The sequence below is a fragment of the Pseudorasbora parva genome, chromosome 1, assembly GCF_024679245.1.
Source record: "Pseudorasbora parva isolate DD20220531a chromosome 1, ASM2467924v1, whole genome shotgun sequence".
Taxonomy (NCBI): domain Eukaryota; kingdom Metazoa; phylum Chordata; class Actinopteri; order Cypriniformes; family Gobionidae; genus Pseudorasbora; species Pseudorasbora parva.
The window spans coordinates 34,486,913-34,511,490 of record NC_090172.1 but is presented as its reverse complement, the minus strand read 5'-3'; the positions used below and the strand labels follow the sequence as shown (position 1 = coordinate 34,511,490).

General features: G+C 37.4%; 1 protein-coding gene and 1 long non-coding RNA gene across 2 annotated transcripts; one reads left to right on the top strand and one right to left on the bottom strand.

The window, feature by feature from the left end:
• Window positions 1–17: 17 nt before the first annotated feature.
• rnf32 (ring finger protein 32) lies at window positions 18–17,173 on the bottom strand. The gene is made up of 8 exons (XM_067438607.1): window positions 17,099–17,173; window positions 15,614–15,872; window positions 15,388–15,530; window positions 12,833–12,865; window positions 11,951–12,075; window positions 11,771–11,851; window positions 9,943–10,159; window positions 18–1,542 (listed from the first exon to the last, which is right to left on the bottom strand). The coding sequence occupies exons 1-8, from the start codon at window positions 17,105–17,107 to the stop codon at window positions 1,327–1,329; spliced, it is 1,083 nt and encodes a 360-aa protein (XP_067294708.1). The 5' UTR covers window positions 17,108–17,173; the 3' UTR covers window positions 18–1,326.
• A 4,659-nt stretch (window positions 17,174–21,832) lies between these two features.
• Window positions 21,833–24,212, top strand: LOC137084196 (uncharacterized). Its single transcript, XR_010906716.1, has 3 exons — window positions 21,833–21,986; window positions 23,172–23,256; window positions 23,512–24,212. It is a non-coding gene; the product is annotated as an uncharacterized lncRNA (long non-coding RNA).
• Window positions 24,213–24,578: the final 366 nt, after the last annotated feature.

Below are 24,578 nucleotides of genomic sequence, written 5' to 3'. Positions count from 1 at the left end.
AGACTGTTAAGTGTGTGTACCTTTTTATTGACTAATTCACTGTGACTCCCTCTTGTGATTGTCAATAACACGGCATACCAAAACGACAGGGTGTGTCTTTTAACTCGAGCTGGCCAAAGAACTTGTCAGGGCACCGATATGGAATATCAATGTTTGGACGGGAAACATTTTAAGGAATAGATTGGATTTTGTGTCTGCAAAGTTGAAGGATTCACATGAGGGACACTGAATTCAAAGCCTGTGAAAAGGTCATTTAAAATTGACACCTCAGTGGGTGATGTAGTTCAATATGATGCATTGTTTTGGTATTTTTATTGTCATGGATTTAACAGTTTAATGTAAAATACCTTTTCTTCCTGTTCATTTGCACAAAGAAGATTTTGTAAGAAAATATCTGGGAAATAAGTGTATTGTGTCAATAATTGTGTCATTGAAGTAAGCTTCTTTTCTTTCCCTCTTTTTTGTGTATTTGTCTCTGTGTGTTTATTTGTATCACTTTTGTCTGCACATAATTTGCAATGCCAGAACATCTTGTGTCATTAATAACTATCAATACTGTTTGTGGACAAAATGCTAAATACTACTCTTTGGTTTTTTATTTAATTGGCTTTTTGAGGGATGTGGCTGTGCCAGGCTTCTCACCTGGTCCAGCACAAAGGGGACTGGGGTGTCAGTTGGTGTGTTGGGTTTCTCAAAATAGAGGCATTTGCAGTGATTTTACTTGAATTAACTGTGAAAAAAGAAGCCTATTCATTCCATATTCTGTTTTTCTGCTTCAGTTGTTCATCTCTCTTTCCAGTCCTCCACCCATCTTCTGTACGACATTGTTCTTACAAGAGCTACAAAACTATACTATGTCAAGGATGATGTGATATTTTCTAACTAGTTAACTCTGACAGACAGTGTTTCACTAGGCAGTGGCCTGTCTACACACCAAAACGACTTGTTTGTTTGTCAAGGGTTAAATGTCTACAGTGTGCAATGTCTCGTTTCGATTGATTTCTCATCTACAGCTCTAAGGGAAAGATTAATTCTGTTTCTGTTTTTGCCTGTTGCTTCTTTTACATGTGTGAATGTATTTTCAGAATGTTTTTTTTTTTCTCCCGTTAGTGTTGAATTTCATATTTTTGTGAAGCAAAATGTTCAGATTCTCTTTAGGTTACTTTGTATTTCATTTCAGTTTACAATAAAGATTGTGGTTTTGACAAAACAAAAAAAATGTCTGGACCATATGATGTAGAACCACAAATTCAGACTTGAAAGTTTAATTTGTCTCATTAAGTAAATACACTGAAACATCTGGACTATGTAATAATAAAGCAAGCTTCAATGCAAAACAAGCATTTTAGCGTAGTGTGATCGGCAAAGAGGACATTTGGGTTTCACCTCCTGGCAAAACTGCTCAAAGGGATGCAGACAGGGTTCGTGGAAGAGATGGGAACAGGACAATAACAGGACATTTCTGTCTTCCCTTGACGAGCCATTGTCTGAGCTCAAGCGGTTCAGGCAAATGGGGCAGTCCTGCACGCCTCGCTGGACAGCCTATTGGAACCAGGAAAAATAATCATTTGTAGTGTCAATTTTTAGGTTATTGTGTAATAAAGTACTTTCAGTACCAGAAAGAGCTTCCCAGTGAAAAACATTATCAGTGAGTAATCACACTAAGTATGTGAGAACAAACCGTTATGCTGCCTGCTAATTATTTAAGTTAAAAATTACACTGATAAAGCTTAAAATGCATATATACCAATCCAGTTGCTTTCCATAAGGTGCTAAAATATTGACAACATCATATATATCGTACAGTATCCATTTGCAAATTTAACCAATGTTCTAATAGGATCAAGCAGTAACTGTGCACCACCCATAAAATGTGTCAGTAGTGATTCTTGACTTTTAAGAGACTATAACCATTCAAAATGCACAATGATTTATACTGGTAAGACATATCTCTCTGGCTGACACCAGCAATCATATGTGCAGCTGAATCAGTTGCTATTCAGATACAAAGATGATCACAATTGCTGCTAATAATCTGTTTATCAGATGTCCTTTGACCTTTATCCACTTACATATTTCATTATTACTGAAAATTCTGATTTTGGTGTATATCATGATCAGGGCCGTTTCTAGCCTTTCTGGCACCCTAGGCGAGATTCATATGTTCCCCCCCCCCCCCCCCCCCACCACCACCTTTTTTTTTTTTAAACTACAACTCATTAAGTAAATATGAATTCCTTATTTCATGGGCATATTGTACATGCATTAATCGAATAATGTAGTTAGGTTTATTATCACTGAGATCACAGATGTTGGGTGGGTTCGGGGGCATGCTCCCCCGAGAAAATTTTGATTTCTATGATCTACATATGTGTATTTTAAGATGTTCTGAAGGCCAAAAAATTAGACAACAATAGCTTGAAAACCATGTCACTCGGCTCCGCTGCGGATTGAAGAACACAGTGACACAAAGAGTAAAAGACGGGACGAAGCCGTAGCCGAAGCCTCGCGCCAGTTTCATATGTTTTAAAGGTTAATCACATATTTTTTTAGGGGGGGCTGAGGCATAAGTTCATAAAAAAGGGCCTAGTGAGGCCCATGGTTGACAGTATTAGCCTACTTGATCAATTTACACTAAACAGCTATCTCTGATGTAAAAAAATATATATATATTCAAATGAACTGCTATAATGTTCTGCACCTGAAATGAGCATGGCGTGTGGTCCGTCCAGTACTAATATTCAGTGCAATGTTTTGCTCAACGTTATGATAGAGCGACCATCATAACGTTCTTTTTTTATATTTCCTCTTTTTTCTTTTTACGATACTGAGCCTCTGATGGCTTTGACCTTTTCATGATGATGAAACTAAAGCACGCTGTAACGAGTAGAAATATAGTGTGGCCCCTTTAAGAGTTGCGCGCGCTCCCTGCAAACGAAGTCTGCATTTTGTGTATGTGCGCACTGAGTCTTGAGCTCCCATGTGTGGGGATTATTTTCTGTTTTCTGTTGCTAACAGTCAGTTATTTTGTTTTATTAAGTAATGCTGGGGACGGAAAGGGAGTTTGTGATGAGAGTTCAGCGGGGAATAAAGTGCGATCTGTTTGATGTTAATCGCCTCCGTGTTTGCATCCAGCTATCCGCATTTTTCACTCGGACACAAGCGTTACAACGCCACGGATGACGACGTTCCCTGCCGCCCTCTACATGATCTAATTTCATTACAGCAGTGCCACTATCACCATCATGGCGACTTCACTCCAATAATCGCAACTAATCATAATGCCTTGAAATAGCAAAAGTACGAAATATTAATAATAAAATATATATGAAATAACTAAAAAATCTTGTTGGGGCGGGGACTCATTGGCGCCCCCCAGCTGTTGGCGCCCTAGGCGACCGCCTAGTTTGCCTATGCCTAGAAACGGCACTGATCATGATAGACTAGGTAAACCCAGTCTGATCTGCTGGCAATTTGATTTCGCCCGACAACTCTGTTTGGAATCCTGTACATTAATTTCTACTGCTTATGTTATACTTTTGCGCGAACCAGTCACTGACTGGCTTATCTACCTGGCTCGCTATTGGCGGGTTTAACATGATGACAGATAGAGAAACGATAAGCAGTTGCCTGTTGATCACGCCTCTTGTGGTCTGATTGGTTGAAGGACTATCCAATTGCGTACAGAGTTATTTGAATAATGCCAGTTGATTACGCCTCTTGTACAGTAGAAAATACAGTGCAGACTCTCCAGACCAATGTTCAATTTTAAATCGAGCTTGGTCTGGTGATAGCCAGACAAGTAGCCTATCATGTTTTTTGCTAAACATTTTGACTGGAAGTGTATCACGGTTTCCGAATGATTAAAGTGCCCCTATTATTTATTTGAATATTCATTTTAATGCCGTGTGTAATATAGCTGTTTGTGAATGTAAATGTTCTGCAAAGTTGTAAAGTCGATAAGTAAAGTTATTGTTTTCTAAAAGAAAGAACCGACTCAGACAAGTCTTTTGTATTTCGAATCTTACGGAGTTACAGTTCTACATCACTAGAAAATACATTTGCATAATGCCAACCTATGTTGTACGTTGTCCGTCCGAAAACAATTTGACCCACCTTCAAATGTAATTTTGCCTACTACTTTTCAAACCTCGGAGTTCAACGCGGGATTTACAAAGTACTTGCTCTTGAAAGATGGGTCGGGTCCCATGTTTCCAGCTAATTCACATTATTTCTGTCTTACTAAAAAAGTACTGCAAATCAGCTGTGGAACACTATTACCTAAAACTGTCTATTAATGCAGTTCTTACTACTTTGCGTAAAGATAATGGATGGAGCAGGATTTATTTCACTAATATTTATGTTACATCAGTCATTTATGTTAATGCTCAGCTAAGGTTTGCACTGTTATTGATTCCTGCATGTGCACCACAGTTAGGCATGTGCCGATATCAATTTTTCATGTTGCGATTAATTGATGAAGTTTTATCACGATATACGTGATAAATAATATATATTATCACGGTATTGAAATAAGTTGCAAAAAAAAGTGTTGCCATAGCATAACAGCTTTAATAACTATTTTTGTAAGAACAAAAATAACTGAATGTTTAAATACAATAATGCACCAAACATATATACAGCTCTGGAAAAAAAATTAAGAGACCCCTCTTGAGAAATCAATGTTATGTGGTCTCTTGATTTTTTTCAGAGCTGTAAAAGTACAATTTTCAAACAGATTAAAGTGCAAAAGAATTAGGCTATAAAGAACAACAGGTAGGCTTACAAATTACAATAAGGTCTCATTAGTTAATGCATTAACTAAGATTGAGCAACAGCTACATTTGGTACAGAAAGTATAATGATCATTGTTAGTTTTATCTTAGGTCCATTAAAAAAGTTATTTTGATTTTGATTTTAATGTTATTAAAAAGTAACTAAGAAATTAACATAGAATGATTAATTCTTTATAAGTGTTTTTCATTGTCAGTTTGGTAATAATGAATTAACATGTTAACTAATGAAGTCGTATGTCTCAAAGTTTTACTGAACAATAACAAATAATTAGAACAGTTCTAATTATTAGGGCATGTTGTAGTCCAGATTAAAACATAAAAATGTTTAAATTTGAAAATAAATAGCCTATTAAGTCTTTAAGTATTAAGTATTTGGTGCTGTGATGAACAACATTGAGATTACAAAAACGAATGGCTGTTTTAAAAACTACACGCGTTTTTTTTGTTTTGTTTGCGGGGTTTCCGGGGTAACCGGCTGCATTCTGCAGTTAATCAGCGCCCTCTGCTGTCACTGAGCGGCACTTCACCAGCGCGTCTCCTTCAGTCATGTGCAAACGCACGTTGGGCTTGTTTATATCTGAGCGCGTGTCCCTTTGACGCAGAATACAGCGGTGTTGAGCATTTATACGGTTGATGGGCAAAGTATTCTTGAGTGCATTATAAAAAAAATTATAAATTGTTAATAAATTATTATTTACGATATTTTAAAGTGCCCACGATAACAATATCGTGCATATTCATTATTGTGATAAATCGCATTATCGAAAATCGGCACATGTCTAACCACAGTAAGTAAAAAATATACAACACTAGTATGTTGATGAACATACACTTGTTAATGCCATGGTGAGGAATTACAGTTGCAACATCTCTTAATGTACCTCAAACTGAGTAGCGTATCACTGAGACTGTTCATGTTGTCCTTGCAATGGAGGTTCGGGTTGAATAACTATGTTCATCATCATTCAGTGTTTCATCATTGTACTCGCTCTCAGATTGATATGGTAAAATCAACCCCATCATTACAGCCTTTACTGTGTACACAATCTGAGCTTTAGAAAGCCTCTGGAGCTGAAGTTTATGGTAAATGCAGTTTTGTTTCTGACAGGTGCTGTAAGCAGGCTCTCGGAAAGGGATTTAGAGACTGATTCATTAAAAAATGTGTTGATGTGCAATGTATATAGGAAATTGACCTTTGATGCATGTAAACCTGTTGTAGAAGACCTTTCAAAACAAAATTAGGAACCTTTACAATAGTATAATGCAGGGATGGAAATTAGCACCCGGCACCAGCCAAATGCGGGTTCTTTTGAGTTGTGGCGGGTAAACTCCCTTCACCTACCGGCCACAGTGGCGAGTAAATAAAAATAGCATACTGTTTCACCTCTTTGTAAACTTTGTTCAATGCATGCAAGTGCGGCCGTATGTCCGAATATGACCAGTTGTTTTCGCCGTCATTACCCGGATGTAGTGCCAGAAGACGCAAATACGAACAAGCATGCGCTGAGAGAAGATCCGTCTCTGCATCATCTGAAAGCACACACGTCTCACAGCTCGCAAATATTGAGTTCTCTTTCAAGTCTTGCCCTTAAATAGACAAACTCACACAAAAAGTACGTCAACATGTCCATCTTGTTGAGTATCCAAGCAGACATAGTCTGAATATGCCTCAAGTGAACTGTATACAGTCGAGAAAGACGAGCATATCCCTGCACTAGGTCTTAAAGGGGCAGTAGCCTTTACTGCTCTGTTTAATGTCAAACAAACGATAAGGACATCACTCACTGCTCTTGATTGAATAGCTTTTGTAAGTTTAATAAGGATTAATCTTTCACTTAAACAATTAAATATGCAGTTATTTTACATTTGATTACTTTATTCAATTTCTGTACCTTTCTGCAGGCCTGTAAATAATAATTATTTAATATACAAATGAGTGAGGTCAAGTTAAACATTTTAGTTTGAATTTTATTTTATACTGTGGATTGTTGCAATGTGCTAAATAAATATTTGCATAATTTGTAATTAATGTATTATTTGAAACTTTAATATTAATTTATCTAATTGCAATGCCTTGATTTTTAGTAAAGTTACACAGACATAGCATTAGCCATAAATGCAATGGTACTAATAATTAGCATCATTTCTTTTGGTGTTTCGGTTTCGGCCAAGAATTTTTATTTCGGTGCATCCCTACTGTCAATGTTCTGCTCGGTATGTCGTCAACACGCTTCAGAAGATGCCAAAACTAATAGTTTCATTGTTGGGACTAAAAACCTAAAACTGGAAGCCATAAAAGACCACGAATCATCTAAATGCCACATCCAGGTAAAAAAAAAAAAAAAAAAAAAAAGAGCGCACCGAGCCCTACTCATTTAATGAAATGTATATCAGTTCATGGATTTTTTTGTGTGTATAAGAGAGAAAGAGAAAATGTCAGTATTTCATTGAGACTTGAGATTAAATAAACTTCTTAAGTATTGTAGAGCTTGTAGTATTAATTTTTCACATGCAGTTACACATTGTCGGTTAAAAACAAGAAAGTGGCTGGTAGATTATGAAATCCACCAGCCACAGTGGCCGTTGGACAAAAAAGTTAATTTCCATCCCTGGTATAATGGGGCACTTTAAGCAGCACAACAGTTTTCAACATTGATAATAATAATGTTTCTGGAACAGCAAATCAGCATATTAAGAATGATTTCTGAAGGTTCATGTGACACTGAAGTCTGGAGTAATGCTGACAATTCAGCTTTATCATATACAGTGAGGAAAATAAGTATTTGAACACCCTGCTATTTTCTTCTTTAATTTCTCCCCCTTCATGTCCACTGTGAGAGACATAAACTAAAAAAATAATAATCCAGAAATCACAATGTATGCTTTTTAAACTATTTATTTGTATGATACAGCTGCAAATAAGTATTTAAACACCTTAGAAAATCAATGTTAATATTTGGTACCGTAGCCTTTGTTTGTAATTACAGAGGTCAAACGTTTCCTGTAGTTTTTCACCAGGTTTGCACACACTGCAGAAGGGATTTTGGCCTTCTCCTCCACACAGATCTTCTCTAGATCAGTCAGGTTTCTGGCCTGTCACTGAGAAACACGGAGTTTGAGCTCCCTCCAAAGATTCTCTATTGTGTTTAGGTCTGGAGACTGGCTAGGCCACACCAGAACCTTGATATGCTTCTTACAGAGCCACTCCTTTGTTATCCTGGCTGTGTGATTTGGGTCATTGTCATGTTGGAAGACCCAGCCTCGACCCATCTTCAATGCTCTAACCGAGGGAAGGAGGTTGTTCCCCAAAATCTCCAAATACATGGCCTCAGTCATCCTCTCCTTAATTACAGTGTAGTCGCCCTGTCCCATGTGCAGAAAAACACCAATACATGATGCTACAAGCCCCATGATTCACAGTACAGATGGTGTTCTTGGGATTGTACTCATCATTCTTCTTCTTCCAAACATGTTTAGTGGAATTATGACCAAAAAGTTCTATTTTGGTCTCATCTGACCACATGACTTTCTCCCATGACTCCTCTGGATCATCCAAATGGTCATTGGCAAACTTAAGACAGGCATGGACATGTGCTGGTTTAAGCAGGGGAACCTTCCGTGCCATGCATGATTTCAAACCATGACGTATTACCAACAGTAACCATGGAAACGGTGGTCCCAGCTGTTTTCAGGTCATTGACCAGTAGTTCCCGTGTAGTTCTGGGCTGATTTCTCACCTTTCTTAGGATCATTGAGACCCCACGAGGTGAGATCTTGCATGGACCCCAATCCGAGGGAGATTGACAATCATGTTTAGCTTCTTCCATTTCCTAATGATTGCTCCAACAGTGGACCTTTTTTCATCAAGCTGCTTGGCATTTTCCCCATAGCCCTTTCCAGCCTTGTGGAGGTGTACAATTTTGTCTCTAGTCTCTTTGGACAGCTCTTGGGTCTTGGCCATGTTAGTAGTTGGATTCTTACTGATTGTATGGGGTGGACAGGTGTCTTTATGCAGCTAACGACCTCAAACAGGTGCATCTAATTTAGGATAATAAATGGAGTGGAGGTTTAAAGGCAGACTAACAGGTCTTTGAGGGTGGGAATTCTAGCTGATAGACAGGTGTTCAAATACTTATTTTCCTCACTGTAGGAATTAATTACATTTTAAAATATATTGAAAGAGAAAACGTTCACAGTATTACCATTTCACTGTATTTTTGAAATGCAGTCTTGGTGAGCTGAAAGAAACTTTCAAATTTTGACAGCATTAAAAATCGTAATTGTTCCAATTGTTAATGTTAATTTGTACATAATCATACCATCAAATACATTTTTCTGTTATTCTCTTATTAGAAAGCATTTGCTTTCTAGGCCTCTGAAATGCTGATGTTCTATGTCGCAGTCATGAACAGACATACGCCTCGTTCCGTGAGAGTGTTTCCCTGTTACGTTATATTGGGAAAATGATTAGCAGATTTATGACTGCTGTGTGCAGCTCGTATCACAGTTGAAATTCAGTTGAGTCTAACAGAAGGTTGGTGTGCAGCCATAATCATTAACCGACTGTCAGCTTCCTTTATTCAGCGAAGGCCAATTGCTTCGCACAAGACGCTTTATAATTGTTCGCTCTGTTTGTCTGGGTGGGAATGGGTTGGTTTTGACTTGAACTCTGCTAACTCTAGGTTTGAGTCTCAAGTTATCTGCCCGACCTCTCATCCAGAAGATAAAAAATGAGTGTTTCCTTTTTTAGTGGATCACTGCCATTGGCTGCCTCGATGCAATAACAATGAGGCCCACTGAAATGCCAAATCTTTTCTTCAGCTCGCAGGTAATGAAAGGCTAGGCATGCATTATCCACACAGCTTGTGTTTTTTAGTAAACACAGTGGATTATTTCCACTCATTCATTAGCAAGGTAAACAATCATCTCATGGAGGGTTTGATACTGTTGAATTGGAACATCTGTGCTGCCAGTGCAGCTAGAGCGCTCTGGAACAGGTGGCGGCATGTCGAGCTAAGGGCAGGACTGAGGAGCGACTGCAGAGAGGGATTAGAGGCATTGATGAGCTGCTCTTTTATAAATGTACACTGGTATTTCAGTCTCCGTCTGTATGTGTAGGTGAAGGAGCAGCGGCATTATCACAAACCTTCTCTTGAGCTTCCAGCCAGTCTTTATCCTCCATTTCAGAAACACTCCTGTACTTGTTGTCGAAACGGCGCAGGATGTCGTGACTCATGGCCACTGAGCGATCGATATCATTCAGGAATGCTTCCACGTCTATGCTGCATGACTTCACCAAGCTGTCGTTCATCTCCTGAAACTGATTAAGGAAATAAATGACATGAAAATGGGTTTCAGTCAGACTTGACCAGGTGACATGGTGCTCTATCATAACATAAATCAATTCTGAGTCTTACACTGACAATGAAAGGATGTTAACAGCCAGATCAATAACAATATGAATGAATGTATAAAGGAAACTTTTTGGACAATCCCAGAAACTGACCTGCAAGATTAAGCATGCACAGACACACACACATACACACACATCCTGTGGCGGCTATTGCACCGAATGACATCAGTGGTTTCTTTATAGCTGTATTTGATCAGTAATTAAACAGACATTAAGCGTTCCACTGAGTTCAAACGTGGAGTAGACCTTCTTAAAGAAGGACAAACAACACTTGGCAATGTGAACTCTGCCTCCTCACATTCAGGGAAAAGAGAGGGCAGGTACAATCAATCTTAATGTCACCAATTTAACTTTCTAATATGTTGACTTAGTGAGGTACCTGAGGAAAAAAAGAGCGACTAGTTGATTGAAAACCTATCTAAAAGCAAAGTGATAAGCATACTACATTCTTTCTCTCTTTTGTTCCATATTGTTTAGCTGGTTAACTGCTTCTTGGTATGCCAAAGGTCCAGATTAACACAGACAAGCACTAGAATACATTTAACCCATTCGCAAGTTACATGCCAAATATATAAACATAATATTTTGCCAATGTTAGCAACAAGCAACACTGAGATTATGGGTCTGATTCCTAGGAACACAAAAAATGAGAAAATGTATTGCTCAAAAACACATGATTTAATAATAATAAAAACCTGAATTGTATAACCCCTGCCATACAAGATATGCAGCTCATCAAAGTGCACTATTACAAAACTTAATACAAGTACTTGACGTGAAAAACAAGTTAAAAAAAAAAACCTTCTTTAATATATAAGATAAAAGATGACACCCACTTTATAATGATAACAAAAGCTAAAATGAGTATGCATAAAATGCAAATGAAAACCAAGTAACAATAAAATACAACATGATACATAGAGCAACCCCCAAAGGTATACAATACTGTCACAGGGATCAATGCACAAAATCTGTGTGCTTTTAAATAATAACACTCTGTTCTTCAAAGCGGTTTCAGAATATGGCTTGTATTGCTCGAGTCTGTAATGCTGCTGTCAGTTCCAGAAACATAACCAAGACTTGACAGTTGCTGCCTCACTAGATGGCAACCTTTGCTTTCCCAGGGCTGTGGGATAATGAGGGGCTGCGAGAATAGACGTCTGTGTCAGTGAGGTCCCTGACCAACAGCCTCTAACCACTTTCACCTGCTATCAGTATCCTGCACTCTGAAGGGTCAATGGGTGCATTAAAACACCATGGAAAATAACAGAAAAGACTTCTTTTTTTAAGCAAAATGTTTAAGCCTTATTTTCTGATCACACAAGTCTTGTACAAAATTATTTTGCAAGAATTATTTTCATTTGGATTTTCATTTTGCAGAAATTACCAGACAAAAACAGAAAACTGGCAGAAAAGTTCAAAATATTGTAAATATGAACGGTACAATAATAGATAGTAATAAACTCTTTGTTTAAATTAAACCATTGTATAGAAGAGATCAAAGTGTCAATCAACACACTAAACTGTAAAAATAGCTTAATTAATGTTACCTTTTTTTAACTGTTGGTTCTTCGGAGGCACGAGTTTCCTTATATTGCTGTACCATTTGCGAACTAGGTAGCCACGCCAGAAAGCCTGTATTCTTAGATAATAATAAAAAAACAACAACGTTTATTTACAAGACTGGGATCTATTTCGATGAATGTAGATTGTCAATCCTCATGAACTTCTACATCTTTACCTGAGAGCACACTTTTCTCGATAGAGTTGAGCACCGTCATAGATCACCCTTGTCTCATACTGCTCCTTCCTGCACATCGGGCAGCTCTTCCTGCCTGAGAACTTCTCAAAAGACTTTAGACACACCTGAAATTAGTGGCACAAATGGACTAAATCACTAACTCAGAGTGATTCCCATAAGGTTTTATTAAATGAACACTTCACTGTTTTTAGAAATAGGGCTTATTCAACTTCTTTCCTACATTTATATATGGGCAAATGCATTTTTGTCTCAGTGTATGCATTGTTTTAGTTTGGCAGGGTCGCCGCTATCTTAGCTTAGCATAATGAATGGAATCCTATGTTGCCAATATTGACTTGGGACTGTATTATGGAGAAGCACAGGTGAAGCACTGCTACTTTAGGCACAGAGATATCACAGCTCTCATCCTCCCGTCCTCCAGCTGTTGAGCGATCGCAATGTGTTGCGTGATAGCTCTTTGCCCAAGTAGCAGTGCTTCGCCTGTGCTTCCCCATAATATAGTCCCAAGTCAATATCTGCCTAGAAAATCGCCTAGTCTTAATCTGCATCGCAATTTGTACTCGTTGTCAATACGCAGGCCACAAAAAGTAATTAGGTGGGTGTTTTTGTTTTGTTTTTGATCACTTTTACTCGGGACATGCTAGCTAGCAACATAGGATTCCAGTCATTATGCTAAGCTAAGCTAAGCTAAGCTAGCGGCGACCCTGCCAAACTAAAACAATGCATGCACTGAGACAAAAATGTATTTGCCCACATATCTAAGGGTAGTAAAGAAGTTGAATAAACCCTATTTCTAAAAACGGTGTAGTGTTCCTTTAAAGCCTCCATGCCAATTCATGATTTTCATGATTTATGACTTACTTTGTGAAATACATGGGAACAGGAAAGTAGGACCTATAAAAACATCACAGGAAAAATCATTAAACATGCTGTCTTATTATCTAGTATACTGTTTTCTTTAAAATATCTTATTTTGTGTTCAGTAGAAGAAAGAAACTAAGGTTTTAGAACAAGCTGAGGGAGAGTAAATGATGACAGAATTTTCATTTTAGGGTGAAATATTCCTTTAACCATTGAAAGGATACTATGACAAAGATACTTACCTTGTTCATCCTGATTCTTTTTCCATGAATATATTATTGACCTGAAGAATGAAAGCTCGCTGTATCATATACTTGGAAATATATGAGCAATACCATGCTCATAGTCATGCAAAATCTCTCTTTATCTATATCAGATGGGCTGCAGTGTTAATTATGCGTGAAAATATTGTATTCATATTTTTTAAAACTCTAATTTCATATACATTGTCATTCAATAATTCAAACACTTTTCAAGGTCTTCATAAATAAGACTGTCTGCAAGGGGTTTCCGGGACTTACATTTCCAAAAGTCAAAATTAGAACTTGTACAAACCCTGATGTTAACCAATATAATAGTTAAGAATTGTATGTTTTACATATGAATATTTCTCAAATCAATAATATTTTAGACATGCATAACTTGCTACATAAACTGACCCACTTAATATTCTCACCATATTGTATCTTATTACTTTTTATCCCTACAATAGAAATATGTTTGTGCCAATGATAATTGTTTGAGGAATACATAATTCCTCAAATTAATATATTTAATATTAAAATGTATAATAAATAACATTATAATATGAAGTATATTAAATATTATTGTTTCCTAATAAAAATGTACTTTTAGTCACATCTTAGTGAAATATAAAACTTTTTATCAAACACTGAGATCTAATTAACACACATAGACATGTTCAAACTAATATTTACATGTGACTAAGGCAACTTTGTTTTCTCTGAACATCTGGTCTTTTTCCCCAGCATTCTTAAGGAGATTGGCAACTTAAAAGGGAATCGGGAAGCTGTAAATGAATGGTTGACCTCTCACACTGACCTAACTGACTGCTACTTCATTCACAAAACAGCTAAGTTGAAAGACATTATGGTAATTTTTTATAGTTACAAGGACCTTAAAAGTTAAATTCTGTGCATGTGTATATGTGAAAAAAACAGGCATCTGCTGACTGACAGAACATACTGCAGGAACTCCTTGATTGAAGATAAGAAAACAGACAACATACAGTTGAGGAGATACACAAGACTGAATCAATAATTTATTTCTTACAATTGCAATACATTACAATTCTGCATAAAACTGAGAAATATGTTTTGCTGCTTTGAGGTCTTTTAGAACATGTCTTCATACTTCATACTAAAAGTGTTCCTTTAAAGGGTATTCAAACAGAAAATAAAATTCATAATTGAATCACCCTCGTGTTGTTTCAAACCTGTATTACTTTCTTGCATCTTGACTACAAAAGATATTTTGAATTAAGGGTGTCATGGACCTAATTTTAGGGGTCACCAATAACCATTCTGGCACTTCTTTCTAAGGCTGTGAATCATGAAAGTGTAGTTTTGTAATTTTAAGTATACATGCGGGCCGGGTTAAATCCTGATATAATATACATTTCTGTCAGGATCACTATCGTCAAAGATGAAAGATAATTAGCATATAGTGTAGATTGGTGGTGTGGTTCTGTTCTGGGCAAAAACTCCCTGCGCATCCATGTAGCCTAGCACAGCCTATGGGAGAGCAGTGATAAACCCCCTAGGGTAAACAGAACAGAAGCAACGATGCAGAGCAGATAGCATTAATGTAAATATTAACATGTACAACCTAATTCGGGAATTTAGTCCGATTCAGATGCCAAATCCTGACTGATGAGTGGAGGAGCTGGGGATGGAGGAGGGTAAATGAGCTCTGGAGAAGCGAGATTGCAGCTGATAATACTAAAGGAGCTTATGCATGCATGCTGTGATAGTCATCGTATTCCGGTAGACGCGATCAGCTGACAGTCAGCTGATGCGAGCTTGACTAACGTGACCTGCCAGAACTAACGCTATATGCTGGATGTTTAAAATGGGCCAAGCAATATTGCAACTAAATTCTACTGCCAGTGAAGTTACCCCCAAGAAAACATACATTGTTAACACCTTTACTGTTACTTTTCCACAATATTAATGCTAAACTGCATCTTATCTTTGCACTTGTAAGCACATTTTGTGAATCAGAGGTTGTTCTCTCTATAATCTTTAATGCACTGCAGCTGCGACATAGATTCCCTACAATAATACTTAAATATTGCAATGATGTTTAAACTCATTAAATGCTAAAATTATTTGGTTGAATTGTGCTGATATTAAGATATGGTAAAATTTTCTTTGGTTTCCCCCCACTAATCATATAGTACCAAAAGGTGATGACTTCATTTTGTATCTGGGACTTAATCAAATTAAGAATCTTCTGGAAGTTGCATTCATTTTCCACTTGGCTCAAATCTAAGGTGTCATGTAAATGGGCATGATGCCACTGAGGGCAGTTACCTGTGTTTGCAGACGAAACTCCTCCCTGCATATCACACAGGGCTGGGCTGAGTCTCCCTCCTGGATGGACCTGGTTTTGACCTCTGCCCACTCCTCTGCTGTTAGTCTTCTTGAGGGGGCTGCCACCAGACCCATCCTCTGGGCTGCATCATCATCAACAACTGCATATTAGGCACTGTGAGCTTTCAACAAAATTTCAGCATGAAGCACCATGAACGCAGCTTACCAAGAGTTAGATATGGAGGGGCATGATCCAGCACATACTCTCTCTCCTCTTGTCCAGGTGTCTGCTCAGGATATCTGACTCTCTGCCTTGTGTTGTGATTTTTGTGCCTCTTACTAACATGTGCAGCCCCAAAGCCAACAGGAGAAGAAGTGTCTGATACGGGGAGGTTATACGAAATGTTTTGAATAGGAACACTTCTTGTGATATGGTCCTGTAGTGCTACAGCTGCTAGAGTCAGTCTCCTGCTCTCTGCTTTACCCTAAAACTCAGTTAAGGAGACAGAAAATCAATATCAGTCCATTTCACACATTTAAGACCCTTCAGGGGGAAAAAATCACAATAGTATAATTCATATTTGTGAATTGTTCAAAAGACTACATGACAAAAAAGGATGAGCATTAAAAAAGAAACATGCATTTTTATAGACGTGTGTGTGTGTGTGTGTGTGTGTGTGTGTGTGTGTGTGTGTGTGTGTGTGTGTGTGTGTGTGTGTGTGTAATGAACTGATATTATCTGTATTTTGCCTTTGACGAGAGATCATAAATATGACAAACATTCTCGAAACTGAGCCCACATGAGTGATGATGACAGCTTTCAGGTCACATACTGTGACAGAAAGTTAGACCAACTGGCTACTGAGAAATGGCAATGCTATTTATGGTATTATATGGTATTATAGAGTAGACCTATCTGTCTTTCTTTCTTTTTTTTAACTTGATTTTCCTATACCTAACCCTTAATGACCATGAAGCATTACCAACTTCTGAGACAACTTCTAATCCAGTGCTTTCATTCCAGTTCAAACAAACCTTTAACTTAAAATGTGTGTTCAAGAGCTGCAAGAGCTGATGTCTGTGATATTTATATTGAGAGTCTGGGAATTTGAGACTGTGTGTCTTACAGCCAGTTCCTATTTTATGACTAGATTGCATGTTGTTACATTGAACGTTGCATCATATACGAGTGATTTATGAGTACCATAACAATGGTAGATTATATTGATATTATGATGATGATAATGATTACATGATTAGATACGCGGGACTAAATTCGTAAAGCAGAACATTTTTTAGTCACCTCACCAGCCTCATAAAAATGTCACGATTGAAACTAACTTTTAAGCCCCTATTATGCAATTTACATTACAGCGTCGATTTATCTTACACCTGTGTCTCACAGATATAAACATATATACCGGTATTAGAGTTTACAAAGAGTTTGCGAGAATTTGCGAACGTGTCACGTTGATATGGCGGACAATATGTTTGCCATGGCAACTGATACAATTGACTGAATCAGAACAGTAACCATAACAGCTAGCAAAAGCTCGTCGACTAGCGGGAAACAAAAGGCAAACGTTCACCTAAATTATGAGGCGAAAAATGAGCAGCGACGCATTTTGATAACCTTACAAGTCACCCTCTCAAACTAGCAACAACACAGAGAGGATCCTCAAAAAGAGTGAAGAAAAGAAAAGCACCTCACCCGCGGCATTGCTGTCCACAGAAACACTGTTTACTTGGTCGCTATGCAACGAAGTTCCATTCTACGCAGTGTGACGTTCCCACGAACTCATCAAATTTCCTGATCGTCAATATACCTGATTACGAATGATTAATTGAAAAGTGAAATACTTTTAAAATGTAATAATACGTTTTTAAATGCATGTACTATCTGAGGTCTGAAAACGACAATGTTATTTTTTTCAAATGCACTTTTTTTCAAATTTATTAATTGGCTAAGGAAATTAATTAATTGAACAAAACCGTCTAGTTTATGGTGTTTGTTAAACGCATTAGCCTATATAGAGAAGAACAGCAAAACATTTATTAAATTAAATAATAATAATAATAATAATAATAATAATAATAATAATAATAAATAAATAAATAAATAAATAAATAAATAAATAAATAAATAAAAATAAAAACTATGATTTTAACAATTTTACACAGGAAAAAAATATATAGCTAGTAGCCAGAGCATGGCCTGTGTGATTTTTTTTTCTGTGATCAGATTCATCCATTATTGATTTATTTATTTATTAAGTCAGAACGAGAGGACCAAATACATCAAGCACAGGCCGGGTTTGCACTGGTTTACTTTAGAGGATAAAACGAACATGGACGAATGCAAGTTGCGTTGGAAAACTTTTTTTGTCCTTATGTATTATTCTAAGAATGTCTCATTTAAGGAATATACATTAGCCTACTTTACAGGTGTTAATTGTTGCAAAAAGGGTTTGCTTGTTCAGAGATACAAATATTATCTTTAAATGATTAAGGTCAATTAGTGGTTAAAACACATGCTGTCTACAATGAGCTGGAGGATCTCATCAAGTTGTCGTCAAATGCAGAATTCCTCAAAGCTTCTTTGTTCATACCTGAACCATGAGCTCAAGTGTCTCGAAGAGGTCATTCTGAGATGTTAAAAAATAACTTTAGAAGAAAAAAAACACACATACAAGACAAGATAATGTAATAGTGCAATAGAAAACTTGCATAGACATGATGCAAACAGCTGGCTATGTTCAACACCCATCACATTAATAAAAGTGTAGATATCTTTAAAAACAACATTGGCCTTCTCTCTTAGTGTGACAGAGGAAAACCATCATGCTTTTTTCTATAGACTCATGCATTTCTTGAGATTAGTGCAAGAACAAGTGCAGGCTATGGCCTTTAATGCCACAGACACAGGACAATTTGTTTTTGGGGAATTTAGTGTGTTCAATCAAAAACTTGTCTTTCCCAATCCCTATGATTTGAGGCCCATCATTTATGTTTTTAAGTAAATAATCAGTTTTCAAAGTACAGTCAAGTCTTCATCAACATGAACTCAATTTGTTTTCTTCCTCTCTATAAATAACAGTTTAAAGTGCTTTTTTATTTATAACTTTCTTCGATGTGAACCATTTTACCTGTTTTGTGGTATTCAAAAAAAAAAAAAGTTTGTTCAATGTGCTGTTGACCTAAGAAACAAGGGCTGTGTCGTTGTGATGTTTTGAACAGGAAACCTTTGCTGAACTTCTGTGCAAACTTTGCAAGGCACAGACCGCTTGAAAGGGGAGAAGTAATCCATCGATTTATCTCTGCTTAAAGAGAAGGGGCAGGCATAATCTGAATATGAACATGTTCACATCAAAGTGGGAAGAGATAAGTAAGGAGACAGCTTGTTTTTAAAGCATGAAAGAAATGTGCAATATGTGTTACTGAATAATTTGAAACAACAATGGAGAAATTCCCCAAGGATTGTTGGTCCTTGGTGCTTAGTAGCATTGGTAAAGAACAGAATGTGCAGCTTCCAATCAAGTCAGGTAATGTTAGGCTATTTGCCTGATGGCTTAGCTCTCGTTTGGATGACTTACTAGTTGAGATGAATGAATGAATAAACGAATGAACGAACGAACGAACGAACGAACGAATGAATGAATGAATGAGGTTTTACTTGACCCATAGCTGACAGTTCAAATGATTTCCTTCTATTTGAACTTTAATATAATGTCACTTTTGTATAATAAAGCGTTCCTCATCAACCAACTGAGATGGGAGCTAATCAAAAGGTTGAGATGTTTTCGTGCTATTTTTGTGTCATTGCCACTGAAGTAAATATATAAAACAAGGAAACAGTCTTTGTAAAGACGGAAGGCGAAATAGTTAGAACATGTCCACTGAAAATGAAATACAAATCACTGTGTGCTTTTGCATCTTTTTATTTCATTTGCTAAGTGCTACATTACCTCATGCTTTGGACTCCACGAAAGGATTTCCCATAAATCTCCTGGCGGCTGAGAGTAATCGATCAGGCGGTTTGATTAACCTGTCTGAAGGGTCCTCCCACAGTACTACAGGTCTTTGCTGGATCTGCGGATGGTCTGTTGGAAATGTTCACTGTCAGTTAGCCTGGCTGAGCTCAGACTGCAGAGCATAATTTCTGGGACCGACCTGTGCTGAAGGAACGTCTCTGCATTCATGTTGTACACAAACCAACCAACTACAGTGACATAAATTTAGTGATGGCGTGTGGATCAATAGTGTTGCGAGTGATGCTTTTTTGTCTCTTTGGTCACATGTTACTTCCTGCCCATCAACATACCTTATCCACTTATACGATATATAATAATAAGTCTGAATGCTTTGCACTCGCTCTTATAGTCTGTAAGGACTTGCTCTGTGTGCCAAGTGGATTTCACTTGAATGTCGCAGTGGTGCCCAGCAATCTGCAACACACTTGCGAAGCCATCTCGTCCCCATAATGGCCAATAATTGAGCAGAATCCATCACAGGGGCTGAAAATAGACTGCCATAATGGCCATAAATTGTAGCCCAGGAGAGATTAACACACAGAGCTGTGCCGACCCTGCTGTGCCTGAGAGTCTCCTGTACCTCCAGAGACAAGCCTGCCTCATTCTCCTCTCTGTCACCTGCTGATTTCATACATAGGGTCAGCGATTAAAATTATAGCTCCTAAAGCACAAGGCCTTGTGCTCTTGGTGGGTGGATGTGTGGGAAGAGCTGCGACAATGCCCACGGTATACTGAAGTTCGCAGTGATATCTCACCTGAGCGGCATGTGGAGTTTAATTCTGTTGAGAACACATTGCAATGGAAAAAGGAAGCTTATTAAGAGCTTATACAGTCGTCTGAATAGCCTCAGGCTGTTTGATTGCTTACTTTGACCCCCTAACTGTTAAAAGCATAAATGATAAATCTTTATAGAAAATTAGTGTTTTCACTGAGTGGATTTATTGTCGTTATCATTAATGTTGCACCCCCTCACATACATAGACACAAACATCCAGAGAGAGGGTAATTAACTCATCTCATTTAAAGCCCAAAGACTTCCTCACAAGTCCCACATTAATCATAGCTTATTTCATGTGATTGAGTGAATGAATGACTGAATGATGGAGGCTGACGTTTGCTTTGGGTTGGTGGAATGTGTTTGTGGTGAAATGTCATAAATGCAAAAGTACTCTGAGCAAGGAATATAAATATGTCCCAAACCGCTCACTAGAATTATCACATAATTGGGGGCTTTCCACGTCTACCGTAGGGCAACACCCTTCCAACTCCCTGCGCTATATGCCCCGAGTTTGAGTTTGGTTAGTTTTTATTTGTGGCTTCCGAACATTATCTCAAATGCAAATCAGTCTTCCTGATACAGACAATTTGAGTGCAGACAACAAAGTTCTTTTCATTTTACGCAACATTGTCTTGAGGTTTGATAAAGTTCTCCACATGGTCTACCAGAAATGTAATGTAATATAATCATGTCTTTGTTATTCCATATACAAATCAACATTTGTTTCTTATTTATAATTAGCCAGAGAATCTTAATCTTCATTATTTCAAACACTGTAAAAAAAAAAAAAAAAAATCTGGTCTCCAATGAAACATTGTCTATAGTGACTGATCAGTGATCACATCTAAAATTTCAGTTGGCCAAATTAAATTTCTGTGAATTAAATTGAATCAATTCACAGAAATTCAATTTGGCCAGCTGAAAAATGTAGATCTAATCAGTCACTAGATTTTTTTTAATTGAGGACATTTTTATTTTTTACAGTGAATGATGGCCATCATAACCATCGAAATTTTCGAATATCGAATGCTGTTGTGACTTTTGACTTCCATCACAGACAGTTCTTTCCATTTGTCTGTTTTGTTCAATGTTCTCTCACACTCCATATCCAAATGATTGAATAGATAAGCACAGTTCTTGAGGAAGAAAAAAGCCTAAATGACACATGTTGCCTCACTGTTCAGCAGGCGAGTCATTCAGCACGCCTTTGATACATCAAAGCATGTTGAGGTTGTGCCAAAGGAGAGGACTACTTTAGTCTTGTGTTGTAATTTCAGACAGTGATGACAGATAAACTATCAGTGCATATTTACTTGTTTTTCACCCTACCAAAGATACAGTGCATAGAACCACTTTTCCTTTTAGTGCTCATATTGACATATGTAACCCTGGTTAAATAATTATTTTATAAATATTATTTATTTATATGATTGCATGAATACAACATTATTATTATTCATACTTGTGAAATTATAGAAGACTAATACATAAAAATATGTATAAATATATATGTATTTGAAATTAGTTCAAGAAATGAGAAACAGCCAATCGGAGCGTTGATTTGTTGGCTCCGCCCCCTTGCTCACGGATCGCGCTTTGTGCAGGCTGGAACTGGAAGACAGATGCAGAGTGACAGGGAAATCCGATCTGACAAAATATATAGAATAAATATAAATCTTAAACTGTTTAAGGTTCACTTAAACTGAAATAATCAGTGTGTAAATTCCAGATATTGGATGATCCAGTGTGATTGTGTCGATCAAGCACTTCAGAGCTTACATTTTGAATCGGTGAGTTCACTAATGTCATTAGCCTTAAAAACGAATGACAACACATTTAATGGGATAGTGTTTTATTTGTTTCATGCATTGGAGACAAAATGGTGTTATATTGTGATGTAGTATGGTTCGGATTGTTAATTTGGCGTGTGGTTATGTTTAGACCGCATGGTGTCTTCAGTGTTCACTGCCCTTCGCTGACGCCATTTTGGTTTGCGCGTGTCTGGAAAAACCAAGCCTGCAGTCTCCCTCTCATTTACTGAAGCTTTCGCGCCTCGATCGCCCCCCGGTGACCGGTCCCAGTATAGCCGCCCCTCTGTGATTTCTAATGGACGCGAGGCAAACTAAATAATAAAATTACACTTCAAAAAATGTCCCCCAAAGTTAGTTTATGTCACTGAAGGCAGTTATCATCACGATGATTTCATTTCAGGTGTTCGTTTTAAAAATAAGTTTAGTTTGAGTTAGTTATTTGATGCTATAAAAACGGGGGGTGTGACGTCATGATTGACAGCTGAGACTGACGGCTTCTCTGAGTGAAGTTGTCACTGAGGCATTAACGGATTTTTTTCGAAATTTTTGGGAGCAGATTAGAGCTTTAGCTTTAATTTCTACATTTCCATAACTGTTTATTTCACACCAACATAATTAATTGTTCTGCATCTGCGAGAGTGTGGGCGGGCTTTTGATATCGCAGCTGTACTTCCTGCTCTACTTCCTGAGCTCTACTGCGCAACTCCGGTCCCGAAATCGCTACTGCGCAGACTCGGTCCCAAGATGTCCGCGCCGTGCAAGGCTGCCTGAAAGCTTCAAATCTGACAAGCGGAAACGGATGATGTCGAGTCGTCCATATTTTTTTACGGTCTATGGGAAAAACCCCCCAGTGTTGATGAAATGTCATTTGCTATAATAATGGTATACATATATTTATTTTATTTGTTTCCTGTGTACTGTTTTTAATTGTAGGTCATTTTGATATACAATATTGGATGCATATTCTGGTCTGTGATCAGGCCAGGTTTTTTTCTGTGTGACATTTTTTTCAAATTGTATTTCCATAATTGATGGCGAGCCTCCCACTTCGACCCTGAAAGGATCACGAATCTAGAGGAAAGGACAATTTTCCATTTATTCTTTTCTACAGACAAGTAAGAGAACACATTCTTAGAGATTGGTTCTGTGTCGTTTTGTTTATAGGTCTGAAACATCAGGAGGACAATAGGAGAAATTTAAGACTATCATTCTTCCAATTGACACAAAGTTGGACTTAAAAGACTTCTTTGTGAGTTTCATGTGATATCACTGGTGATTGTGATTAATTTGTGTTTAATTACATTGATTGTGATTACTGTTGACTGAATAGTTAATTTAGAGGGTGCACCCATGGTATACATTTATAGTTTATTGCATTTTCTCTGTTTTCTTTATTGTTATTCTTTGGGTATTTGATTCATGTGAAAAAAGAAAATATGATACTTTATATTATAAAGTAAAGGCCTATATTTCAACTTACCTTCTGTCTCTGCCTGTTACTCAGTATCACCACCGCCTCCTTGTACGTACAAGCAGTCTTCTGATCATTATCATCTGGTCCATTAGTAAGTGACTTTCAGACCAGCTACACATACACTTCTACTGTTTTCTGTACCCTCAGTCAATATGATTACGGTAATGCCCAAAGTATGTGTTTTTTATGTACTTCATATCATATTTTCTCATATTTTTTACTGTAAACATCATTCTGATTATAAATGTACTCTCTAAATGTTGATTTTTCTAGCCTTTGGATGCTTAAAATATTTTGATGAGCAGGTCCTCTGGCAATCACTTTCTCTTTCAAATTCTGTGCTTTTAAATGTGGTGACATGTGACAGACACTCGATAATAGTGGTTCGATATGGAGCGCTGAAACGTCCTTCATCCATACCACAACATCTGAAGCATCTATTTGACATTGGCTGTGACAGGAACAAGTTGAAAGTTTGATATGCTCTGTTGCAGATCGTTAATGCTGAGAAAACAAAACGTCTCTCTTCTCTAAAGAGGTGGGAAGCTTTACACTAGAGAAAAAAATGAATATGTCAGCCGAAACATACTGTCATATTAAGAGTAAAAATGTTGTAATCTGTTTGGCATACTCATCATATAATATAGACCAAGTCATGCAGTGAAATATGAAAAATCACCACATGCACTACAATGCTCAGCTTGATGGCATGTACATCATTTTATTATTAAAGTGGCATGCTGTGACATTTGTTCAGCATTGTTAATAAAAAAGATGGATATATTTTGACTTCTTGTTTAAACAAATCTGCACATGATGTGGGTTAACATATTTAAAAGCAGGTCTCAGGCAGATCAGTTCCTATGGCAAACATTTTTTTTTTTTTTTTTTACCTCACTCAGGTTTTCATTGTTTTAACATAATAATCAGGCATAGGTCTGATATTCAAGTCACACTCAAATGTTACAAAACGGTCAAGGGGTTATGAACCTAGACATTTCAGTGAGATTACCTCTGTGGCATGTTAACATGGCACTTTTTTTTGTAATGACTGGTTGATAGCCTCAGGAGGTGACAGCCCGTTGGCTGCCAGCCTG